Genomic DNA, 22,343 nt, shown 5'->3' on the forward strand with positions numbered 1-22,343 from the left:
TTAGCAGCGGCAAACCTGCCCTGCGAGGCCCTGCAAGGAGGAGAGGAGGATGGCAGCAAAAAGGAAGAACCTCGATATAAGAAAGTATTTTTCAAAGAAACCTGTAAGTCACTTAAAGTCAAGCTCACTCATAAAATGTGTCCGTCATAATAACATTACAGGCTATGCTAGGCTTTGGCCCACATCAGTCTAAAATTGTATCTAACCATGAATATCGTGTTTTGGAAACTAACTACACAACAGGCAGCACTATTAGTTATCTCAGTCTCAGAGTAGCATTTCTAATTTTGATTGAAAGTGTCAGAGAAAACGCCTCCTCGAGCAGCCCGGATATTAGATTACAGCGGCTGTTAAAATTATATGTCTAATGTTAAAATGTTGGTGACACAATAATTTCATCCTAATGGTACTGACATATTCATAGGGTTAATGTTTGAGACAAAATATCATGAGGTAGTCATGATTTTGCAAATATTTCACCTTGTAGTGCAGTTTTGATGCATTCTCAATCATCCAGGAAAGTAAATCTCCAAAAGTTGAATCTGTTCATCTGGACGTAGCGTTTTGTGGGAGAAACGTTTCATCACTCATCCAAGTGACTTCTTCAGTCTCAGCTGACTGCAGGTTTCCCCAAACCTTATAAACAGTACATTTGCATAATGACTGAAACCAGCCCACTGAAGGAACAATGGGCTGTGAGGTCAGTTCCTTAATCATAATTATGCAAATTCCCATGACCATTGATCAACAATCACTGACCAAAACCCACTGATCAAAGAACACTGATCAATGGCCATGAGTACCATTCACAGAGAGTTGGGGAATGGCTGCAATTACAGCGTTGTAAGATGGTGAAAGATGTACCCTTAGGCCCCCTCCTCGATTCAGAGATGGTCTTTCCCTTTTCACGTAAATGGCCTCCTTGACTCCGCGCTCAAACCAGCGTTCTTCCCTGTCCAGGATGTGTACATCCTCATCGTTGAAAGAGTGTCCACTGGCCTGTAGGTGTAAATAAACTGCAGAGTCCTGGCCTGATGAGGTTGCTCTTCTGTGTTGTGCCATCCGCTTCACTAGAGGTTGTTTGGTTTCCCCGATGTATAAATTCTGGCAATCCTCCTGGCACTTAACAGCGTACACTATGTTACTCTGTTTGTGTCGGGGGACCCGATCCTTGGGGTGGACCAGTTTTTGGCGCAGCGTATTTTGGGGTTTAAAAGCCACAGAGACCCGGTGTTTAGAAAAAATGCGTCTCAACTGCTCCGATACTCCTGACACATACGGGATCACTACAGGTTTTCACCTGGGCAGCGGTTGTCCTTCTCTCCTGGATCGGCTGGAGCTTTCTTTAGGTGCCTTCCCAGCTTTGACAAAAGTCCAGCTGGGATAGCCACATTTACTCAGGGCCTTCTTGATGTGCTGTTCTTCTGCCTCCCTGGCCGCTGTGTCAGTGGGGATGGTGTTCGCTCTGTGTTGTAGCGTCCTGATGACACCCAGTTTGTGCTCCAGTGGATGATGAGAGTCAAACCTTAGATACTGGTCCATATGCGTAGGTTTACGGTACACGTCAGCTTTTACTGATGGAAATCTCACAGTCTAAGAAGGCTAACCTGCCACTTTTCATATCCTCCCTGGTGAATTTGATGTGTTGGTCCACCGAGTTAATGTGATCCGTGAAATGTAGTATGTCCTGAGATTTGATTTTCACCCAGGTGTCATCCACATATCTGAACCAATGGCTTGGTGGTGTTCCAGGGTAGGATAGCAACGCCCTCTTTTCCACTTCTTCCATGTACAAATTGGCCACGATGGGTGAAACTGGGGAGCCCATGGCACACCCATGTTTCTGCCTGTAGAACTGACCCTTGTATGTGAAGTAGGTGGAATGAAGACACAGTTCCAAAAGCAAACACACTTGGTCGATGCTGAGAGTGGTCCTGTTGCTGAGGTTGGGGTCATCCTGTAATCTCTTACGGACTACCTCCAACGCTTCCGTGACTGGGATGCAAGTGAAGAGAGATGTAACGTCGTACGAGACCATGGTTTCATCTGCCTCCATAATGACATCTCTCACCTTCTCAACAAAATCCAGGGTGTTCTGGATGTGGTGTTCAGAGCTGCCCACCAGCGGGTTGAGGATCGAAGCCAGAAACTTGGAGATGTTATAGGTGACCGAGTTAATCATGCAGACAAATGGTCTTAAAGGTGCACCCTGCTTATGTATTTTCGGTAAACCACACAGACTTGGTGTAGACTCCCCTGGGTACAGCCTGTGGTATGAGGTCCGGTCGATAGCCTTGTCTTGTTCTAACTGCTTCAGACAGTCTATGACCCTCTTCCTGTAGCCACTTCCTGGGTCTCGTTTCAGGGGCTCATAAGTATTTTCATCACTGAGCAGTGACAAAATCTTCTCATGATAATCTTTCTGGTTAAGCAATACTGTGCACCCACCCTTGTCTGCTGGAAGGATGATAATGTTGTTGTCATCACTAAGTGATGTGAGTGCCTTCCTCTCCTCCATGGTGATGTTGGATTCTGGGGGCTTTGCATTGCTGAGACAGGCCGAAACTTTCGTCCGTAGTTGCTCTGTTTCCACTTCTGCAATATTGTTGTTACGAATTGCTGTTTCTGTGGCTGTGATGAGCTCCACTAGAGGGATTTGTCTCGGTGTGACAGCAAAATTCAACCCTTTAGCAAGGATGTTTTTCTCTGTTTGGGTGAGCTGTCTGTCAGACAAATTCTTCACCCACTTGTCCACATCCTCCATGTCGCATCCTTGTCTCTTCTGGCCACTGAGGACACTCTCCGTATTTTGTGGTGGTTTCCGACGTACAAAAAGTAAGTCAAACTTCCTTTGTTGCCTGGTCTTAGACTTCTTGTGCTGTGCTAGACGAGCCTTCTCAGTGAAGTCAAACACTTTTTTAAGAGTATTCTCATCTAAAAGCATTGTCAGTCTCTGTCGGATCCGCTCCTCTTGAGATTTTAGCATGTCATTATGCAAATGTACTGTTTATAAGGTTTGGGGAAACCTGCAGTCAGCTGAGACTGAAGAAGTCACTTGGATGAGTGATGAAACGTTTCTCCCACAAAACGCTACGTCCAGATGAACAGATTCAACTTTTGGAGATGTAGTGCAGTTTGCACAAATTGTTTTAAAAATGCACTCACCCTACAAACATTACTGATGAGTCAAGATCTGCACAAATTGACAGAAACACTGAAGCAGCTCCACATTTTATTCTTATTGTCATGTATGTCCTATTTGTCAGGTGACAGAAGAACCAACACAAAGCTCAGAGAGTAATGGTGATACAAGATCACAGGTGAAATTGGATGATGACTTGGTGGTTCATGACTGTATTTGAAGCACATGTGTGACTGCATGTATTTGGAATGTCTCACTGTTATTTATCAGGTGACAGAGGCAGCTCTGCCATGTTGTAGCTCGGACAGAGGTGAAGAGTCGAGGTCACAGGTGACTGACTGATGATGTGGTGCTATAGATTAACAAGAGGGCATGTGTTTGGCTCCTTCACATAGTGGACATTGACTTGTTGTGTGGGGCACCAGTAGTCCATGTCAGTAGTTCATGTTTAGAATAAAAAATCCCAGCTCACTGGATTGATCGGGGCAACAGTGCCTAAAATGTTGCATAATTTTGCTGAGAGATCTTTTACTTTGTGGTCATCTTAGATGAGTAGTTTTATGGACAAAAACCAGCAGGTCATTCAGTGTTCCCTCAGTGCTAATGTATAAGAGATGTTGGTGTACTATAACTGAAGGTAAGTCATTATGCAAATATACTGTTTATAAGATTGGGGAAACCTACGTCCAGATGAACAGAATCAACTTTTGAAAAATTAATTACCTGGATGATTGAGCATGCATCAAGACGATATAACTGAAGTAATGTTGTTAAGTCCTTAAAGTCATATTCTTTTATCGTCATGACTGTATTTGAAGCTATTTTTATTTTTGTATGATACCTGATTTATATGGAATATGGCTGAAGTAAACTAAAGCCTAAAATACTTAGTCATTTGTTTAATAGTAATTTAACATTATATAATTCACATATAAAACTATGAATTGTAATTTTAAATGGTTTAAAAGCATGTAGAATAGCATATGTAGGCAAGTATATTTCTGCTTTTTTATCAAGAAGCAAAGACAAAAAGGAAAAAAAAGAAACAGGGCAGGATTCGGTGGTTGAATCATCCGTCCCCACCAATGCCAAAACCAAATCTACGCCCTTGCACGAGACCAATAGTAGAAAGGATCCAAAGGCTCCAAACACACACATAGAGGGTGACGTTAACCAGAGCTTGGAGATATTAAATAAACAACTACAGGATATAAACTAAAACACTCCCAATGTGCGACTTCTGTTATTTCCACCTGAAATATAGATGTCATGCATATGACTGTAAAATAGCAAACCCCCCAAAAGCACCAACTATTCAATATACAAAACCAAAGAAAGATATGGAACTGAGTGAAAAGGCTGTAAATGTAACTGCTGGATCAGCAGCACCCAAAATCCTAGTGAAAAGGGTCTAGAGGGAAAAGATGATGATGATGATTTCACTTTGATGTTTGTGTAACACCATCAGGTGTGGCGTTATGGAATCATTAGCGGGTACATCAACATACACATTCCAGTGTAATGGAATGGAAGGTCGCTACATCAATGTGATCATACCAGGTTCTCAGAAAATTCTGACGCTGTGTGAAGTGGAGGTGTTTGCTTCTCTGCCTGGTAAGGCCATAAGATTTCTTTCTAGCACATCTGTTGTGGTCATGATTGCATATATGACTGTTGGAAAATTACTTCCAAACTTAGAAACAACTTAAAACTTTATACTTTTTAAAGTATAAAGTTTTAATACTTTATATTTAAAAAAAACTGGTTGTGCTGGATACTTTTTAAATATATGTATATATATATATTTTTTTATTTTTTTTATTTTTTTCAATATTTTGTCTTGTGTGCTAGCATCTCAGTGTTAAATACCACAACAAACCTTCAGTGAAGTAATCCAACAGCCACCAAAACATTATTATTTAACAAGAACCAGATCTCACCATAAAATGACAGTGATATCAAAACAGGAATTGAAAACACAAACAACTGCAAGCTCACTCACAGAAACACAGAATGCATCGATCCAAGCTGCTCTATTGCTCAGATCTAAGCTTGCTGTAAAATATTTTAAGGATTCAAGGAGCTTTATTGTCATTCGCATCACATGTTAACATGAGGTGGAACGAAATTATGTACACATGGTCCCAGAGTGAAAAGAAACAAAATAATGAAGAAACAGATTTTTTTAAAAGTAATAAATAAATAGTTGGGTTTTTTTGTTTTTTTTGTTTTTTGTTTTTAACAAACAGGAATGACAAGTAATAAAACAATACAATAAATAATACTTTGCGCTCTACTGTGCGCCGCCATCTTTTCTACTATATATTCAATAATCATAAATATATGATTAGGAGGTGTGAGACTGATTTGAAAAAGAGCTTGTGTGTATTGTTTTGTTTTGTTTTTGTTGAGAAGTCGTATATAAATTCAATCTATTTATAACAAAGTCTCTGTTGTTCTGTTTCTTTCAGCAAACGTTGACAGTATTCAATTGTTTACAAAATTAACATTTCTGTTCTTTCACTGGGAACATTCTGTCCGATTCACTACAGATAAATCTGCACCCACCTGACCCCAAAAAACCCAGGGAAGCATATGACTAATTTCATGTGCAGTGATTCAACCAGCACGACCAGTTTTGCATATTAAAGGCATGACGAAGAAATAACTTCATGCCACTGACCCTGATTAATGCCAACCATACACCCTGACTGACGGGTAAGAGTTCCACCCTCATTCTTTCTCAGAAATTCTGAAGTGGAAGTTAAGTAGCAGCAATGAAGATTTGATCTGCAATTGCAAAAACCTTGAATCACCGAATAAAACTTATGTGAACACAGATATCAGAACTTTAGTGTCTCTGTACCTAAACACAATAAGGGAAAAGGAAACAGTGATAGTAAACCTGTGGACTGTGTTCATAATAAAGTTAGAAAAATCAAACAAGTCAGATCATTTATTAGTTAATAATAAAGAGCACACGACAGCAGTGTTGCTGGATTTTAGTTGACATCCAAAAATTCTTTTACAGTCAATACAAAGAAAGACAAAATTCAGGTTTGTTTCAATGCGACACACCCTTAAGCCTTATTCCTCGCCCCACCCTGATTACTAGAGTGATGGCAGAGTTTCACATGTAATGCTCTTGTAATGCTGGTCATTTTCTCCCCTCCCCTCTGCTTATTTAACAGTGACAGAAAGTGAACAGGTGTCAGTTGTTCATCTGGAAGCCACTGGGTACATCAGAAGCGGTTCAAGCCCGACCTGAGACTAAAACTACGTTGACAAAATCTGAGGAACGATATAACTTTAATTCAATTTGTACTATTATTTGCACTGGAGATAAGAAAACTTACAGGTAGGCAAAAACAATACATATGCAACATCATATCAGTTTTTAATTTTTTTTTTTTTTGTTCAAAATCTGTTTAATTTTGTCATTCACTGTCTAACAGTGTCTTGTGAAGAGTATTAATTTATAATTTTAACAATAAATAAATTAGGATTGCAGTTAGTTTTCAATAGTATTTCATTAAATATATGTATAAAAATATTATAACCTAAATAACTTTTTTAGATTCTGGAGTACTTTTGTTGTAAACTGAAAGAATATTAGGCTTACTTTCCAATGAAAATATATTAATCATTTAAAAACATAAACAAATTTATTACTTTCATTACTGGGTTGAATCTTAATGTTTCATTACATTTATTGCACTCTTATGTCAGTTGCCAGTTTAGTTTGATTGTTTTTCTTATTTATTTGAGCAACTTTTCTTGTGATATTTGGTGGTGGGATTTATTAGCGTTTTATTTTGTGGTTTAATGTTTTGCCTTTTAGTTATTCAACTCCATACTTATATTATCTGTAAAAACAAACTATGGCTACATTCACACTGCAGGTCTTAAGCTACGTTCACACTGCAGGCGAAAGCGCATCAAATTCGATTTTTTTGACCCTATGCGACCCATATCCGATCATGGTATGACAGTGTGAACGGCACAAATCCGATATTTTCAAATCCGATCTGGGTCACTTTCGTATGTGGTACTGAATCCGATACATATCCGATGTTTTAGAAAGCGACTGCGGTCATGTCGCATTAAATCCGTCTTTTACGTCACTGACACAAGACAGACGCCAATTATCAGCGCCGGAGAGGCGCCCGATAGGACATCGCGAAGGATTTCTTGCCATCCGGTGAAACTGTTAGGAAGACCACGTTGGAGAAATGTGAACATTTTATTTTTACTGTATTTTCTGCAGATTCTGACAGAAATCTGCAACTATCCTTTGAAACACCGCTCCTCTAAAACAGCAAAAATGATCATTATTAGGTTATTTACATTATTATGTAAATAACAAAATAACTTAAAGCAAAAATTTGGAAACGTAAAGTCCCAAGTCTTTATATTGAGGGCAATCAGTCAAACAATATTGTTTGCCCTGGGTCTAAACAGAGCGAGTTGTGTGTGACATCTTCTTTTGCGCATGCGGGCCGCTTTGAGCGTTCACACAAGAGCGCGTTTGATGTCGCATTTTATGTGTAGTGTGAACAAGCAGACAAAAAAAATCGGATTTGATCAAAAAATCGGAATTGAGCATTAAGGCTACGTTCACACTGCAGGTCTTAATGCTCAATTCCGATTTTTTGATCAAATCCGATTTTTTTGTCTGCTTGTTCACACTACACATAAAATGCGACATCAAACGCGCTCTAGTGTGAACGCTCAAAGCGGCCCGCATGCGCAAAAGAAGATGTCACACACAGCTCGCTCTGTTTAGACCCAGGGCAAACAATATTGTTTGACTGATTGCCCTCAATATAAAGACTTCGGACTTTACGTTTCCCAATTTTTGCTTTAAGTTATTTTGTTATTTACATAATAACGTAAATAACCTAATAATGATCCTTATTGCTGTTTTAGAGGAGCGGTGCTTCAAAGGATAGTTGCAGATTTCTATCAGAATCTGCAGAACATACAGTACAAATAAAATGTTCACGTTGTCTTCCCAACAGTTTCACTAACATCGAACACGGGATGGCCAGGAAGCGTTCGCGATGTCTTCTCGGGTGCTTCTCGGGCGCTGATAATTGGCGTCTGTCTTGTGTCAGTGACGTAAAAGACGGATTTAATGCGACATGACCGTTCAAACAGCAGTTGCTTTCTAAAACATCAGATATGTATCGGATTCAGTACCACATACGAAAGTGACCCAGGTCGGATTTGAAAATATCGGATTTGTGCTGTTCACACTGTCATACCATGATCGGATATGGGTCGCATAGGGTCAAAAAAATCGGATTTGATGCGCTTTCGCCTGCAGTGTGAACGTAGCCTATGTGTTTTCTTGCTGCACTTGATTCTAGAGCCTGTACTGTAAGTGCTACTGATTATTTTGTAAAAGTCTTCACCGTTGTTATATAAGCCAGCATCTCCTATGCTATGTTTGAATGGTGTGCACAGATGAAGTATGTTAACCTTAAATGCCAAAAGAACAAAGCAACTCACCTTCTGCTTGTTTGGCTTTCACTAGGGATGGGTATCGAAAACCGGTTCTTGTTGAGAACCGGTTCCCACTGTTTCAATTCCTTGGAATCGTTTGCCATTTTTGCAAACGATTCCCTTATCGATTCCAGTCGCCCCGAATGACGTCACCACGTTGCGGAGCGTCGGAGCGTACCTGGCAGGAAACACGGCGCCTAAGCGGCTCAAACGCTTAAAAGTTTGTTTATACTTTATGAGAACGGATTGTCATCCGTTCAGGGCAACTTGCAATACTTGCAAAGTAGATATTTCATTAAGGGAGGAAACACTACGAATATGCAAAAGCATTCGCTCACAAAACACGCGATGAACTTAAATGAATGTCTTTAATTCCGCTCCGGACTCGTGAATCTCAACCCAGCAGCAGCAGCGGTAACGTTTGCACGTCATCTCCCGTTAATGCGGCAGGTAAATAATCAACTAACAGTGCATATTATGTTAGCGCGATCTGCTTTATTACAAAACCTGCCATTGTGCATTTAGGTGACCATGATGAGACAGACAGACAGAGTCTGGCTGGCGCTCGCTGGCAGTTGTCGCTGCAGTCCACCGGTAGCGTCTCTTTTCAGGCCCGCATGTCACCGAGCAGTGACTAGTTTGTGGTCAAAACCTTGCAGCCATTTGCCACAGCAGATGGTAAGTGAATGTGTTTAATTGTTGGCAGGGACATTACTGGATATTCTTGTGTAATTGCTACAGAATAATTTATGTTATACTTTGTTATTGCTACAGAAGAATATTTATTTTATTATTTTACATTTACAATTTTCCCCGGGGACCCTGTGACACCCCATTGAAGAGCCGTAGGCTGTGGATCTCTTAAGATCTCACTGTTGGGTTTGTAAGGCCATGTTACTCCTAAATTTCTATCTTGTTGAAAGAGAAGATATAAAACAGTTCTAAGCTAATCGACCTTAGTGTTCTCCTTTTTAAAAACAAGAATCGATAAGAGAATCGATAAAGAATCGAATCGTTAAACAGAATCGAAAATGGAATCGGAATCGTTAAAATCTTATCAATACCCATCCCTAGCTTTTCACGTGTACACTGGTGCTTGCACTGGCCTCAGTGCTAAAGATATTGTAAAATGTGTGAGTGTGAGTGCACTCTGGTCTCTGGTGGACAAATGATGTGATAAAAAAACCACACACACACACACACACACACACACACACACACAGAGTGTAGCTGTAGTGACAGTAAATGTTGTTAAATACAGTGCTGTAATAAACTTCACTTCACACTTAGAGTTTCCTCATTCTGTGTTATTCCCTCTGTTTCAGGCATGGACAGCAGACTAGTCCTCACTCTCCTGTTTGTGATGCTGACTGGGTGTTTCATGGGCACTTATGCTCAAAATAATACAACCAGTGTGACTCCAGCAACCAGCACAAACACTACCAGCAGCAACACCAACACCACCTCCAACACCAACACCACAGCACCATCCAGCAACACCAGCACATCAGCAACAACCAGTACGAACTCATTGGCCCCAAATGCTACGAGCATCACAACACCATCCAGCAACAACACCATCACCAATGCCAGCAGCAACACTGGCACCAACACCACCACCCCACCACCATCCAACACCACTGCAGCTCCAACAACACCTGCCCCACTAGTGCCTAACAGTAATGTGACAATTCTTAATGTGAGTAATGTAGAACAAAATTAAAAATAAATAAAATCATTAAAAAATATACATAAAATAATTAGTTAATTACTGAAGCAGAAGACTGAAGAAATCAGTATCAGGGGACAATAAAATAGCATTGATCAGTACCTATTAAAGTATACACTGCCCCACTTTCTAACATGGACCTTATTTATCCTTGCAGGACTCTCTTACTAGAGATAATTGTAGCAAGACACAGCTGTGTGTTTCTCAGCCCTCTGGCTGCGACCCCTCCAGTGGGACATGTTTCTTCCTTGGTGCTCAACCGCAGGGAGGTCAAAATTTTAGGTTTTCACTCGCAGGAGAATCAGACGGCTACGTTGCTCTCATCCTGTCACGTAACACTACACAGGTATGTCAAATTTGATCATTTCAGTCTCATTGTTAAACAGTGAAGGTTAACAATGAGACAGTCTAGTATTTTGTAGTCATCGTCTTTATAGAGAGGTAACATTTACAACTTCTGGTTTTTCACCACAGGGAGTCAATGACACAACCTACATCTGTGCAAATAACAACAGTGTAGTGAAATACATAAGTGCTCTTCTCAACAACGGCAAGCTGACTCGCACAACGGTGAGTTCCACTAGCACACTTTTGAAAAACACTTTAGCAATACTTTTTTGTTTTAGGGTTGGAGTGTTTTACAAATGCTCATTCTGCCTATCACTGCTTACACCTTTGTGTTGCCTTCACTTACACTGAAGTTTAATAATGAAGAAATTATTATCCTAATCACAACTAAGCTCTTCTCTTTGTGATCTGTTTTCTTCTGCAGCTTAATGTCAACACTGTGAGGGGCAAAGTCAGTGGAAAGAAAATCCAGTGTCAGTTTGATGCCACAGTACCAGACTCTTCTAGCACCACAACTAGAGCAGACACAAGCACTACAAGTTTCTCAATGTCAGTCTCCAATGGAACTTACAATGCCAGTAAGCTAACACATCAACATCACATCATTTGCACCTTTAACAGACTTGTTTAATGATGGTTACACAGACCATCACTGACAATATATTCATATGTTGTTATGCACTTTAAACACATCAGTGATCTTTTTTTCTCTGCTTATTCTTTCAGCTTCCGATGATCTGGGGAGCCCTGCTGCCCAAATAAGAACTAATGTGGTAGACCTGAGTAATGTTACTGCCACCATCACCAATTTGATTAGTTCCAACTCCACCAACACCACCACCACCTCTGCGGCTAATGCAATTACAATCCAGCAATCACTGATGCAAGGTAAGAGTACCAGATAAGTTTTCTTCTTTCTTTTGGTTTAATACTTACCTGAGACTAGAACATGTGCTTCAGACATGAAACATGTAGAGTACTTAATGCTTGTTGTTCTGTTCTTCCTTCCTCACCTCTAGCTTTGCTGATCACTGTGGGCATCCTGACTCTGAGCTGGCTATAAGGAAACTGAAACCTGCCCTACATTAACAGATTAAAACTTCCCTATCCAACCATGCAACTATGTTTAAACTCACAGGTTTACTATCAACAGTATGTCCCAGACTGCTATGATTAATTTTGTGTGAAAGGGTCACATTACAAATCAGAAGGACTGGTGGAGGGCAATCACTTTCATGAAGCTTTTTTTTGACTGCTTTTACAAGCAGTTAGAGATTTTGTTGGAATCTTTTGTAGAACTCTTTAAAACGGTGTGGTAAGATGGGGCACAACTGAATTATTAAGAGTAAACGAACACATAGTTTGAATTAAGTGAACCACAATCACGGCTTTTACCAGTGTGTGCAATTTATGCACATTTTGTGTAAAGGGTCTGGTACCCTTTAAACCCACATTTTTATTGCTAAGCAAAAACATTTGGTGAGTTTATGGTTAATTTGATTATTAAACTGCTAAACTGTGTAAAAAGAAACTGCTGGTAAATTTATCAAGACATTTTGTCAAAGAGCTGAAGAACCAAGAGGCTTTTGTTAACCATTGTTTGCCTTTGTCTACCCTTAGAACACCAAAAGCAAAATTCATTTGCTGATGATGACAATGATGCCAGCAAATGGCAGAGGTGCATTTAAAGAAAATTATGTTCTGATAATATATTTCTATTATATGTTGTTGATATGAATGTTGGTTGTTCAGCAGTGCCTTTACGATGATGCCTTCAGTGGCTGATGTTCACATGTGTTGCTTGCTTTTTAGCAGCTGTTCACAAATAATGCTATATTTGGTACTACTGAAAATGCTTGTGTAATGATTTTGATGATGTTTATAGATAAATATTTATCAATAAATCATTTTGTGTGTTTTCTGATGAATCTTACTAGATTTGAATCGTGCAGTTGTTTCTTGCCATATATATTAAAGAGTCAGCCAGATTAATCACTGCCCAGAGCTTGTGACTATAAGGATACGAATGCGTATCAAAATATGAAGTGGCGCCTTCACTATCAAGCTCAGATCTCTCTTTACCAAAACAGACCAGCACAGCATCCACATCACTGTCAAGAGCCTGAGATCCTCAACATATTCATCCTCAACTTGCTCTCAACCTTGAAACCCATGACTTTGAACTTGAAGATGTTAATTCTTATCCCAACACTCACCTGGGAAAACCCCCAGTGCGAGTTAGAGATCACGGTCTGATGAAGCCAGGAGAAAAACATCATCTGCAAAGTGCAGAATCGAGATCCTGAGACCACCACCTTGAATGCAACTAAAAATTCTGTCCATAAATATAATGAACAAAATCTGTGACAAAGGGCAGCTGTGTAGTCCAACAGCAAACAAGCTAGCAACTAAACACATAAAACCAGCAGCTATAGCTCACAATTCACCCTATGCAATGTTCAAGACCTGCTAGTATGCCATGAAAGTAACAAATAATACCACCTCTCTGTCTGTGATTCAAGAGCAACACAGATTTATTCAAAATGAACAAACAATCAACAAAAATAAGAAGCTGTGGTAACCACTTACCTCAACTTTGATGTGTTTTTTTCTCAGCTATTTAATCTGAAAAAAAGGAAACATGCTACAATGACAGTTTTGACACAATGCAGATTGCAGAGTACATGAATGGGAAGTAGGAATTCCTCCACTCTATACGTACACTCCTCTCTAACAAGTCATCATCTCCATATTGTGTGTCCCACGTTTCGAGTTTCATTGGAGTGTACCCAAGTGCACAAGATGTAAAACAATGTATTAGTTTTTTTTAAGCCATTCACCGAGTTCCTGTCAAGATGCCATTCATTTAAGAGACTAATCATTTTTTTGAATTTAAATTGTGCTAACTTCAACGCAGTAACATTAAAAATAAAACATATTAGAACTCGTTTTTGTTGGACACAAGAACAATTCAAGCATATTTTTCGGGAGCTGAACTAGGGCTTACAAGTTTGCCGTGCCCCTGGGGACCAGTGCGAGGTTGTGCGGCAGATCCCGGCGTGGAGGGTCCAGACACTCCCACAGCGCAGACTTTGCTATCCACACAGAGCATTTCTGGTGTGGCTTATGCAAAAAGAGACAATACAGCGTGTTTCTCTGCTCCCGGTAAGGATGTCTGTTGTAGCCTGCCCTTTATAAATATCTCTTTGATTATTCAAACAGTGTTTAAAATGTGACTCGTTTGTTATCCAAAAACATTTTCTCTATATTACTGATTTAAAATATACATATATATATCAAGTTTTTAGCTCAAATAGACTCTTGAGCATATTCATATAGCAAAATCCGTAATGGCATAACCAGTGTGCACCCTAATGTACATCTTTGAACTGTATGTTAATCAGTACATGAAGCGTACCTCTGAAAAGAGTCCATCATTTGTGAATTTACTGATTTGTTTGTTTTCACAAACTGCGGATGATGAAATCCAAAATTACTTTTTTATGCAATGCATGCACAAGAATCCAAATCTCTGTATCACAATGATTTCATTAAAGCTTTATTATTTTATGGGGGCAATATCACAAATTACCGTAGATCATTACTAGGGAACAAAAAAGGAGGATCACATCAGCACTGTTGCTGGGAGACAGAAGTCTTGACACGTGCTTATAACTTAAAACACAAAAAACTCAGTTACAGCTGATAAGATTTATGGTATAAACCAGACTTTCACAGTCTGCATCTTTTCCAGGTTTTTTCTGCTTTTGTTCACTCCTAGTTTTTTAATCACACAACAACCCACAGAGCCCACTAACTATTAGCTGCTTTTCCCCCTAAACAGTCAGTTGACTAAGAGAAATGCAATCCATTATTGTGCACGCTGACGGAGATGTGCTCCATAGTCAAACTTATATTTCCTTAACTTACATCCTATGTTCGGTTTAATTCCGGCTTCCCTTTATGGTTTGATGGAAAATTGGTTAAACGATTGCTCAACTTATGTCTGAATGATGGCAGATAATTCTGGTGAAAAGGAAACTGACCCCGTAAGCACTTTGCAGCTGAGTTGAGGGCTCGTGGAAATAATGTCAGGAGGTGTCCAGCGTGAGTACGTGTGCGGCCTGACATTCCATTTGGGACATCTGACAGACTCATTAGTGTAACTCAGGGTGTGAGCAGCAACTCCTGTATACTAAACATAAGAAAAGTAATGTGTAGGGCTTCTTTTTAAAAAAAAAAGCGAGATTCCAGGGCTCATGCTCATATGGTTTTCTTTTATCCAAAAACAGGTTAGCTTAGCGATCATGTAACTGTGTCCTTGACCTTTTTACCGGTTTGAAGAGTTGGTTCCTAATGCTGTCTGGTCCAGATATTTGGGATGGTTCAAATGCCGAGTCTCCAAATGCAAACAAAAGGATATTTTCCACGTTATTTCTTAAATGCGTATAAATGAGATCGGATAATGTCCGATAAAAGTAATGAACAATAAATGTAAATCTGTTTTCTTTTTAAAACTTTGCAGACTCATTTACCCACTCCAGTGAAAGCGATAAAAAAAGATCATGGCTTTAATGAGATTATGAACAAAATGCATTACATTTTGTTTTTTTGCTACATTAACAACTTTTCCAACTCTGATTCTCTGCAGGACCAACACGGACATCAGTTCAGACTGAAATCCAGTTCAGACGGCACACGCAACATGTTCAAGCTTGCACGGAGGCCTTTCAGTAAATATAAGAAGATGGTTAAGGCGAGAGATTACTATTCTGTCTTTTACATCAGTACAAAGGGAGGACTAAATGCCAAAAAAGAGAGAAGTTTTTAAAAAAAAATGACGCTTTAAAACAGCTCGACCACCTGCGACCACAGCGACCGAGGCACCAACAGCTGCGGGAGATCCTTGCCCTATTCGGGGGCCCGCCATCTCCGGTACAGGAGGCCGTCGTGGGTCTCCAGATTGTTGTACTGGGAGTAGTAGGCCTTCACTTCGGGCCCCTGTCCTGACACCCCTGTCCAGCTTGGGCATCGTGCTGCCTCCAGCCAGGCCCCCACCTGAACCAACGTCGCATCAGCCTCCTGCTCCTGCTTCAGCTGCTGCATGGTCAACGAGAGCCATCCCCCTCCGCCGGCTGTGGCCCGAGCAGTAGCCACGCCCCGTGCCTCCTGGGCCCGCTCTCCCTGCCGTTTCGCGAGGGGCAGCTGGCGTGGGCGCAGACAGATGGGTTGAGCAGAGCCGGTGTCGATGGTGTGCTGAACCAGCCGCGTCTGCCTGCAGTCTCTGGTTCCCTGCTTTTGACCACACTGGAGGGCCAGAGTCTCTGTACCAAGAGTGATAGCCAGCTTCGCGGTGTCAACGCAGGCCCCCCAGCGGGTCAGCAGATCAAGGCCGATGATGCACTGGTCTTGGATGTCAGCAAGCCAGAAGTCGTGCACCAGCTCCAGATCCTTCGTTCGGATCCGCAACGGTTTCTTCCCCCACATGTCAGTTCTCTCCCCCGTCACTGTCATCAGCTGGGTGTCGGTGGGCGACCAACCCATCACAAGCGGCCCGGATGTTCCAGGAAACACACCAGGTCGTATTAGGGAAATGGTGGACCCCGTGTCCACGAGGGCCTGGCAGGGCTGGTCCTCAACACAGCAGCTCAGGTAGAGTCCCTTCAGGTGCCCGACTAGGCCCGCCACCGTGCATCGTTCTTGGAGGGGGGCAGGAAGCTGGAGTGGTGGTCCCCTCGCTGTACCGCTCCCCCTCTCATCCCCCTGAGGCCACATCGTTCTGGCCTTCGGGGCGGGCGCCAGGCAGTTGCGCGCCACGTGGCCAGGCTCGTTGCACCGGTAGCAGCGGTCGGTCGGTCGACGGGGACGCCTCCAGGGCACCGAGGGCTGCGCCTGGCATATCCCCGCGACCTCCCCCTCACTGTCACAGTCTGCAGCTCTGATTTGAGGGTAGTTTGTGGGGCGCAACTGCTGGTCAGGTCGCGAGGTGAGCACGAGTTCGGCCCTTTCAGCCTCAAGGAGCGCCTCACGGAGAGTTTGAGGCATGGCCAGGCGGATGTGTTGGCGTAATCGCTCTGGAAAAAGTCCTCGCAGAAAAGCATGCAGGCTAAGCTCCTCACGGGGTGCTGCTGGGAACTCCAGGTAGCCACGACGAGCATGCAGCAACACGTCCGCTGCAAAGGTGCCCAGGCTCTCCCCCGGCCGACGGCTCCGGTTGGTCAGCTGGTCCCTGCTCTGATCAGTAGAGTGCCGCTGCCCGAATCGCCTCTCGATTGCTATGGTGAGGGCCTGGAGCTCATGCTGCTCTGACGGGGCTAGGTCAAGGAGTACCTGCAGTGCATCTCCTTCCAATGCTAGCGCTAGGTGTGTAGCAGCCTCTTCGTCGCTCCAGCCATTATGCCTCGCGGCTAGCCGTACTTGTGAGAGGTAGGGCTCTAGCGGGGTTATCCCGTTGTATTTCGGTACCTTAGCTGGCGTTGCAGGCGTCACTGCTCGCTGTCGGGGGCCCGGCGTGTCGGTCGACAGAGGCAGCCCATGAAGCACTGTCCCAGCGTCGGTCGCGACGGGCCGCTGCCGCGGTGCACTCGCGCCGTCGGGACCCGTCGGGACCCGTCGGGGGACTTACATGGCCGCTCGCTTGCTCTCTCTTCAATCGCCCACTTCCCAAGCAGCGAATGCTCTCCTCGACGGCTTGCTCCAGCCTCTGAGTGTCTCTCTCCATTCCAGCGAGGGTGAGCTATCCCACTTCTGACACCAATGTGGCGAGCTCGGACACAGAGGAGACAGAGGTTTCTTGGAAGCACAGCTGTTTATTAGAATCGGCCCAGAACACTGCCGCTACCTCCCTCCTCAGCACGGCACCAACAACAACAACACAAAATGGCGCTCTCTCACCCGGAAACACACAGTTGCAGAGAGAGCGTGACCTGGAACCATGGCAACAGAACATAAATGTCAATAACAAAACCCCGAACAGCCCTGGCCCGCTACATTATTATTACGACAAAGGCAGTGAGTATGGGGCTCTTGACAACCATTTTCACTGTTGGTCGATAAATTTAACCATTTTTGGAAAAGAACAAGGACAAATTGTGTTTCCTTTTTTTAAAAAGTGTAATTGTAGTTTTGTTTTGTTGTCGTAATAATAATGATAATGAGTGAAAACTAAGAATTTGTAAAATAAGAGTTCAACACTTGTCTGTACAAAACAGAAGGCAAGCAAACTACTACAATCATTCTGTCTCTACACAGCCGTATGTGCTTTGACCGGAGATTCTCACGCATCACCCATCTCCTCAGAATCTGTTTTACTCTCAACTTTCTGCAACAACGCGTCAGGTTTGCCTTGCTTTGACCCCACAACAGAGGCTATAATGTTTTCTAGGTGAGGATTTCCCTTTGCCTCCTGCTCAACTCTTTCCAACACCTCCCCATACCCATCTTTCTTCAGATTATCCACAAAGTTTTCAAATATAGTGAGCAGAGGAAAGGCGTACTCAATCACATTCTCGCTAAGATTCGGAAACCCATAGAAAAACCCGCCACTGTGCAAAACAAACACTCGTCCGTGGGCATCAAAAACCGGGGAGCTGGAAGAGCCATGGTACATGAGAGTGTTGTAGGTGACGTAGATATTTTCATACGGGTCGTTTTTGATCTGCTGATTGATTTCACAAAGACTGCAAAATTCATCGCAGTCTTCTAAATTTTCATTATTCTCAGCGTTCTCTCACCTCTCTTTCTCGATGACACATGTAGGACTCATTTTTTTCACTCCTCCTCCTGGGTGTCCGACGACACAGGCCTTGCCGTCTGAAGGTACAGGTCCAAATCTCTTAAGGAGCCCTGGCGGCACTTTCTCTGTTTCCAGCTTAAGTATGACATAATCTAACTTATCGGTGCCGATGAACACCTTAGCGCTAAGATTGTTCCTGTCTGATTCTTGGTCTTCAAAGTTAAAGACCACAGTAACGTTTACAAATTCACGCCAGTTAGGTGCGTTTGATTTAACCCAGTAGAAGGAACCAGTTATGAGACAAACTTACTCGTTCAGTTCGAGCAGCAACATAACACTGCGAATTTCAGTAAAAGGCTGTCGGCTCTTTCCAAAGCACTCTTTCCTGTATTTCAGTGCTTCCAGAAAAGAATTTTTAGGGAATCTACTCTCCATCCATCCTTTCAGACGCGGATACTGCTGACAAAGAAGATCGTAAACCTCCTTACGGTCAATGCTGCTACCCTTTTCTTTGATTGCCGTTTTCTGTCGTGCTACATCTAAGACTGATGTCATTCCACCGCTGCGCTTTGCTTTATTTGATGCGTGTGGAGGTTTCTGCTGCCCTGGGAAGGCTACATCTTTTATTTCCGTATCTGCTCCCTGTGGAAAACATATCTGGAATTTCTTATTGTCCAGACGATCAGTTATGTCTGTGCACTCAGTCTTACGTTCGTCATTGATGTTAACCAGCTCAAAGTAGCCCAGGTCATCGGTGAAGCGACCGTCTCTTCTCAGAGCCTCGGCCGCAGTTATTCCCTTCTCCTCGTAAACACAAAGATACTTGAACTGTTTTAAAGCGTCATTTTTTTTTGAAAAACTTCTCTCATTTTTGGCATTTAGTCCTCCCTTTGTACCGATGTAAAAGACAGAATAGTAATCTCTCGCCTTAACCATCTTCTTATATTTACTGAAAGGCCTCCGTGCAAGCTTGAACATGTTGCGTGTGCTGTCTGAACTGGATTTCAGTCTGAACTGATGTCCGTGTTGGTCCTGCAGAGAATCAGAGTTGGAAAAGTTGTTAATGTAGCAAAAAAACAAAATGTAATGCATTTTGTTCATAATCTCATTAAAGCCATGATCTTTTTTTATTGCTTTCACTGGAGTGGGTAAATGAGTCTGCAAAGTTTTAAAAAGAAAACAGATTTACATTTATTGTTCATTACTTTTATCGGACATCATCCGATCTCATTTATACGCATTTAAGAAATAACATGGAAAATCCTTTTGTCTGCATTTGGAGACTCGGCATTTGAACCATCCCAAATATCTGGACCAGACAGCATTAGGAACCAACTCCTCAAACTGGTAAAAAGGTCAAGGACACAGTTACATGATCGCTAAGCTAACCTGTTTTTGGATAAAAGAAAACCATATGAGCATGAGCCCTGGAATCTCTTTTTTTTTAAAAAAGAAGCCCTACACATTACTTTTCTTATGTTTAGTATACAGGAGTTGCTGCTCACACCCTGAGTTACACTAATGAGTCTGTCAGATGTCCCAAATGGAATGTCAGGCCGCACACGTACTCACGCTGGACACCTCCTGACATTATTTCCACGAGCCCTCAACTCAGCTGCAAAGTGCTTACGGGGTCAGTTTCCTTTTCACCAGAATTATCTGCCGTCATTCAGACATAAGTTGAGCAATCGTTTAACCAATTTTCCATCAAACCATAAAGGGAAGCCGGAATTAAACCGAACATAGGATGTAAGTTAAGGAAATATAAGTTTGACTATGGAGCACATCTCCTTCAGCGTGCACAATAATGGATTGCATTTCTCTTAGTCAACTGACTGTTTAGGGGGAAAAGCAGCTAATAGTTAGTGGGCTCTGTGGGTTGTTGTGTGATTAAAAAACTAGGAGTGAACAAAAGCAGAAAAAACCCGGAAAAGATGCAGACTGTGAAAGTCTGGTTTATACCATAAATCTTATCAGCTGTAACTGAGTTTTTTGTGTTTTAAGTTATAAGCACGTGTCAAGACTTCTGTCTCCCAGCAACACTGCTGATGTGATCCTCCTTTTTTGTTCCCTAGTAATGATCTACGGTAATTTGTGATATTACCCCCATAAAATAATAAAGCTTTAATGAAATCATTGTGATACAGAGATTTGGATTCTTGTGCATGCATTGCATAAAAAAGTAATTTTGGATTTCATCATCCGCAGTTTGTGAAAACAAACAAATCAGTAAATTCACAAATGATGGACTCTTTTCAGAGGTACGCTTCAAGTACTGATTAACATACAGTTCAAAGATGTACATTAGGGTGCACACTGGTTATGCCATTACGGATTTTGCTATATGAATATGCTCAAGAGTCTATTTGAGCTAAAAACTTGATATATATATGTATATTTTAAATCAGTAATATAGAGAAAATGTTTTTGGATAACAAATGAGTCACATTTTAAACACTGTTTGAATAATCAAAGAGATATTTATAAAGGGCAGGCTACAACAGACATGCTTACCGGGAGCAGAGAAACACGCTGTATTGTCTCTTTTTGCCACACCAGAAACGCTCTGTGTAGATAGCAAAGTCTGCGCTGTGGGAGTGTCTGGACCCTCCACGCCGGGATCTGCCGCACAACCTCGCACTGGTCCCCAGGGGCACGGCAAACTTGTAAGCCCTAGTTCAGCTCCCGAAAAATATGCTTGAGTTGTTCTTGTGTCCAACAAAAACGAGTTCTAATATGTTTTATTTTTAATGTTACTGCGTTGAAGTTAGCACAATTTAAATTCAAAAAAATTATTAGTCTCTTAAATGAATGGCATCTTGACAGGAACTCGGTGAATGGCTTAAAAAAAACTAATACATTGTTTTACATCTTGTGCACTTGGGTACACTCCAATGAAACTCGAAACGTGGGACACACAATATGGAGATGATGGCTTGGCTTTTTTTAGGGAGGAGTGTAAGTATAGAGAGGAGGAATTCCTACTTCCCATTCATGTACTCTGCAATGTGCATTCCATTTGGGTGCACTGTACCGTCTGCCAGAGGGCAGCAGATCAAAAAGTCTGTGTCCAGGGTGTGAGGGGTCTGTGATGATTTTCCCTGCCCGTTTCCTGGTTCTTGAGAGGTACAGATCATGGAGGGCAGGGGGCATGCCGATGATCTTTTCTGCTGCCTGTACAGTCCGCTGCAGTCTGCTCCTGTCCTGTTTAGTGGCTGCACCATGCCAGCCTGTGATGGAGGAGCACAGGACAGACTCAGTGACCGCAGTGTAGAACTGGATTAGCAGCTCCTGTGGAAGACTGTACTTCCCCAGTTGTCTCAGGAAGTACATCCTCTGCTGGGTCTTTTTGAGGATGGAGTTGATGTTGGTCTCCCACTTCAGGTCCTGGGAGATGGTGGTACCCAGGAACTTGAAGATCTTCACAGTCGACACAGGGCTGTCTGATATGATGAGGGGGGGCAGAGTTGAGGGATGTCTCCTGAAGTCCACTGTCATCTCTACAGTTTTAAGAGTGTTCAGCTCCAGATTGTGCTGACTGCACCAGAGTACCAGCCACTCAATTTCCTGCCGGTATGCAGACTCATCACCATCCTGAATGAGGCCAATGACGGTGGTGTCATCTGCAAACTTTAGGAGTTTAACAGCCGAGTTCTTGGAGGTGCAGTCATTAGTGTAGCGGGAGAACAGTAGTGGTGAGAGGACACATCCTTGAGGGGCACCAATACTGAGGGACCGAGTTTCAGAGGTGATCTCCCCCAGCCTCACTTGTTGCTTTCTGTCTGTCAGGAATGTGGTGATCCACTGACAGGTAGCTGGAGACGCGCTGAGCTGGGAGAGTTTGGAAGAGAGAAGTTCAGGCACGATGGTGTTAAAAGCCG

General features: G+C 42.4%; 1 protein-coding gene across 1 annotated transcript in view; it reads left to right on the forward strand.

Moving 5' to 3' along the window:
- Positions 1-22,343, forward strand: part of si:cabz01007794.1 (mucin-5AC) — a 67,295-nt gene that overhangs the window by 39,093 nt on the left and 5,859 nt on the right. Inside the window, exon 16 of the mRNA XM_025904788.1 lies at positions 10,854-10,949. Within this exon, the coding sequence (XP_025760573.1) occupies positions 10,854-10,949 (96 nt within the window). The remainder of the gene's footprint in view (positions 1-10,853; positions 10,950-22,343) is intronic.

Source organism: Oreochromis niloticus, linkage group LG3, assembly GCF_001858045.2.
Source record: "Oreochromis niloticus isolate F11D_XX linkage group LG3, O_niloticus_UMD_NMBU, whole genome shotgun sequence".
Taxonomy (NCBI): domain Eukaryota; kingdom Metazoa; phylum Chordata; class Actinopteri; order Cichliformes; family Cichlidae; genus Oreochromis; species Oreochromis niloticus.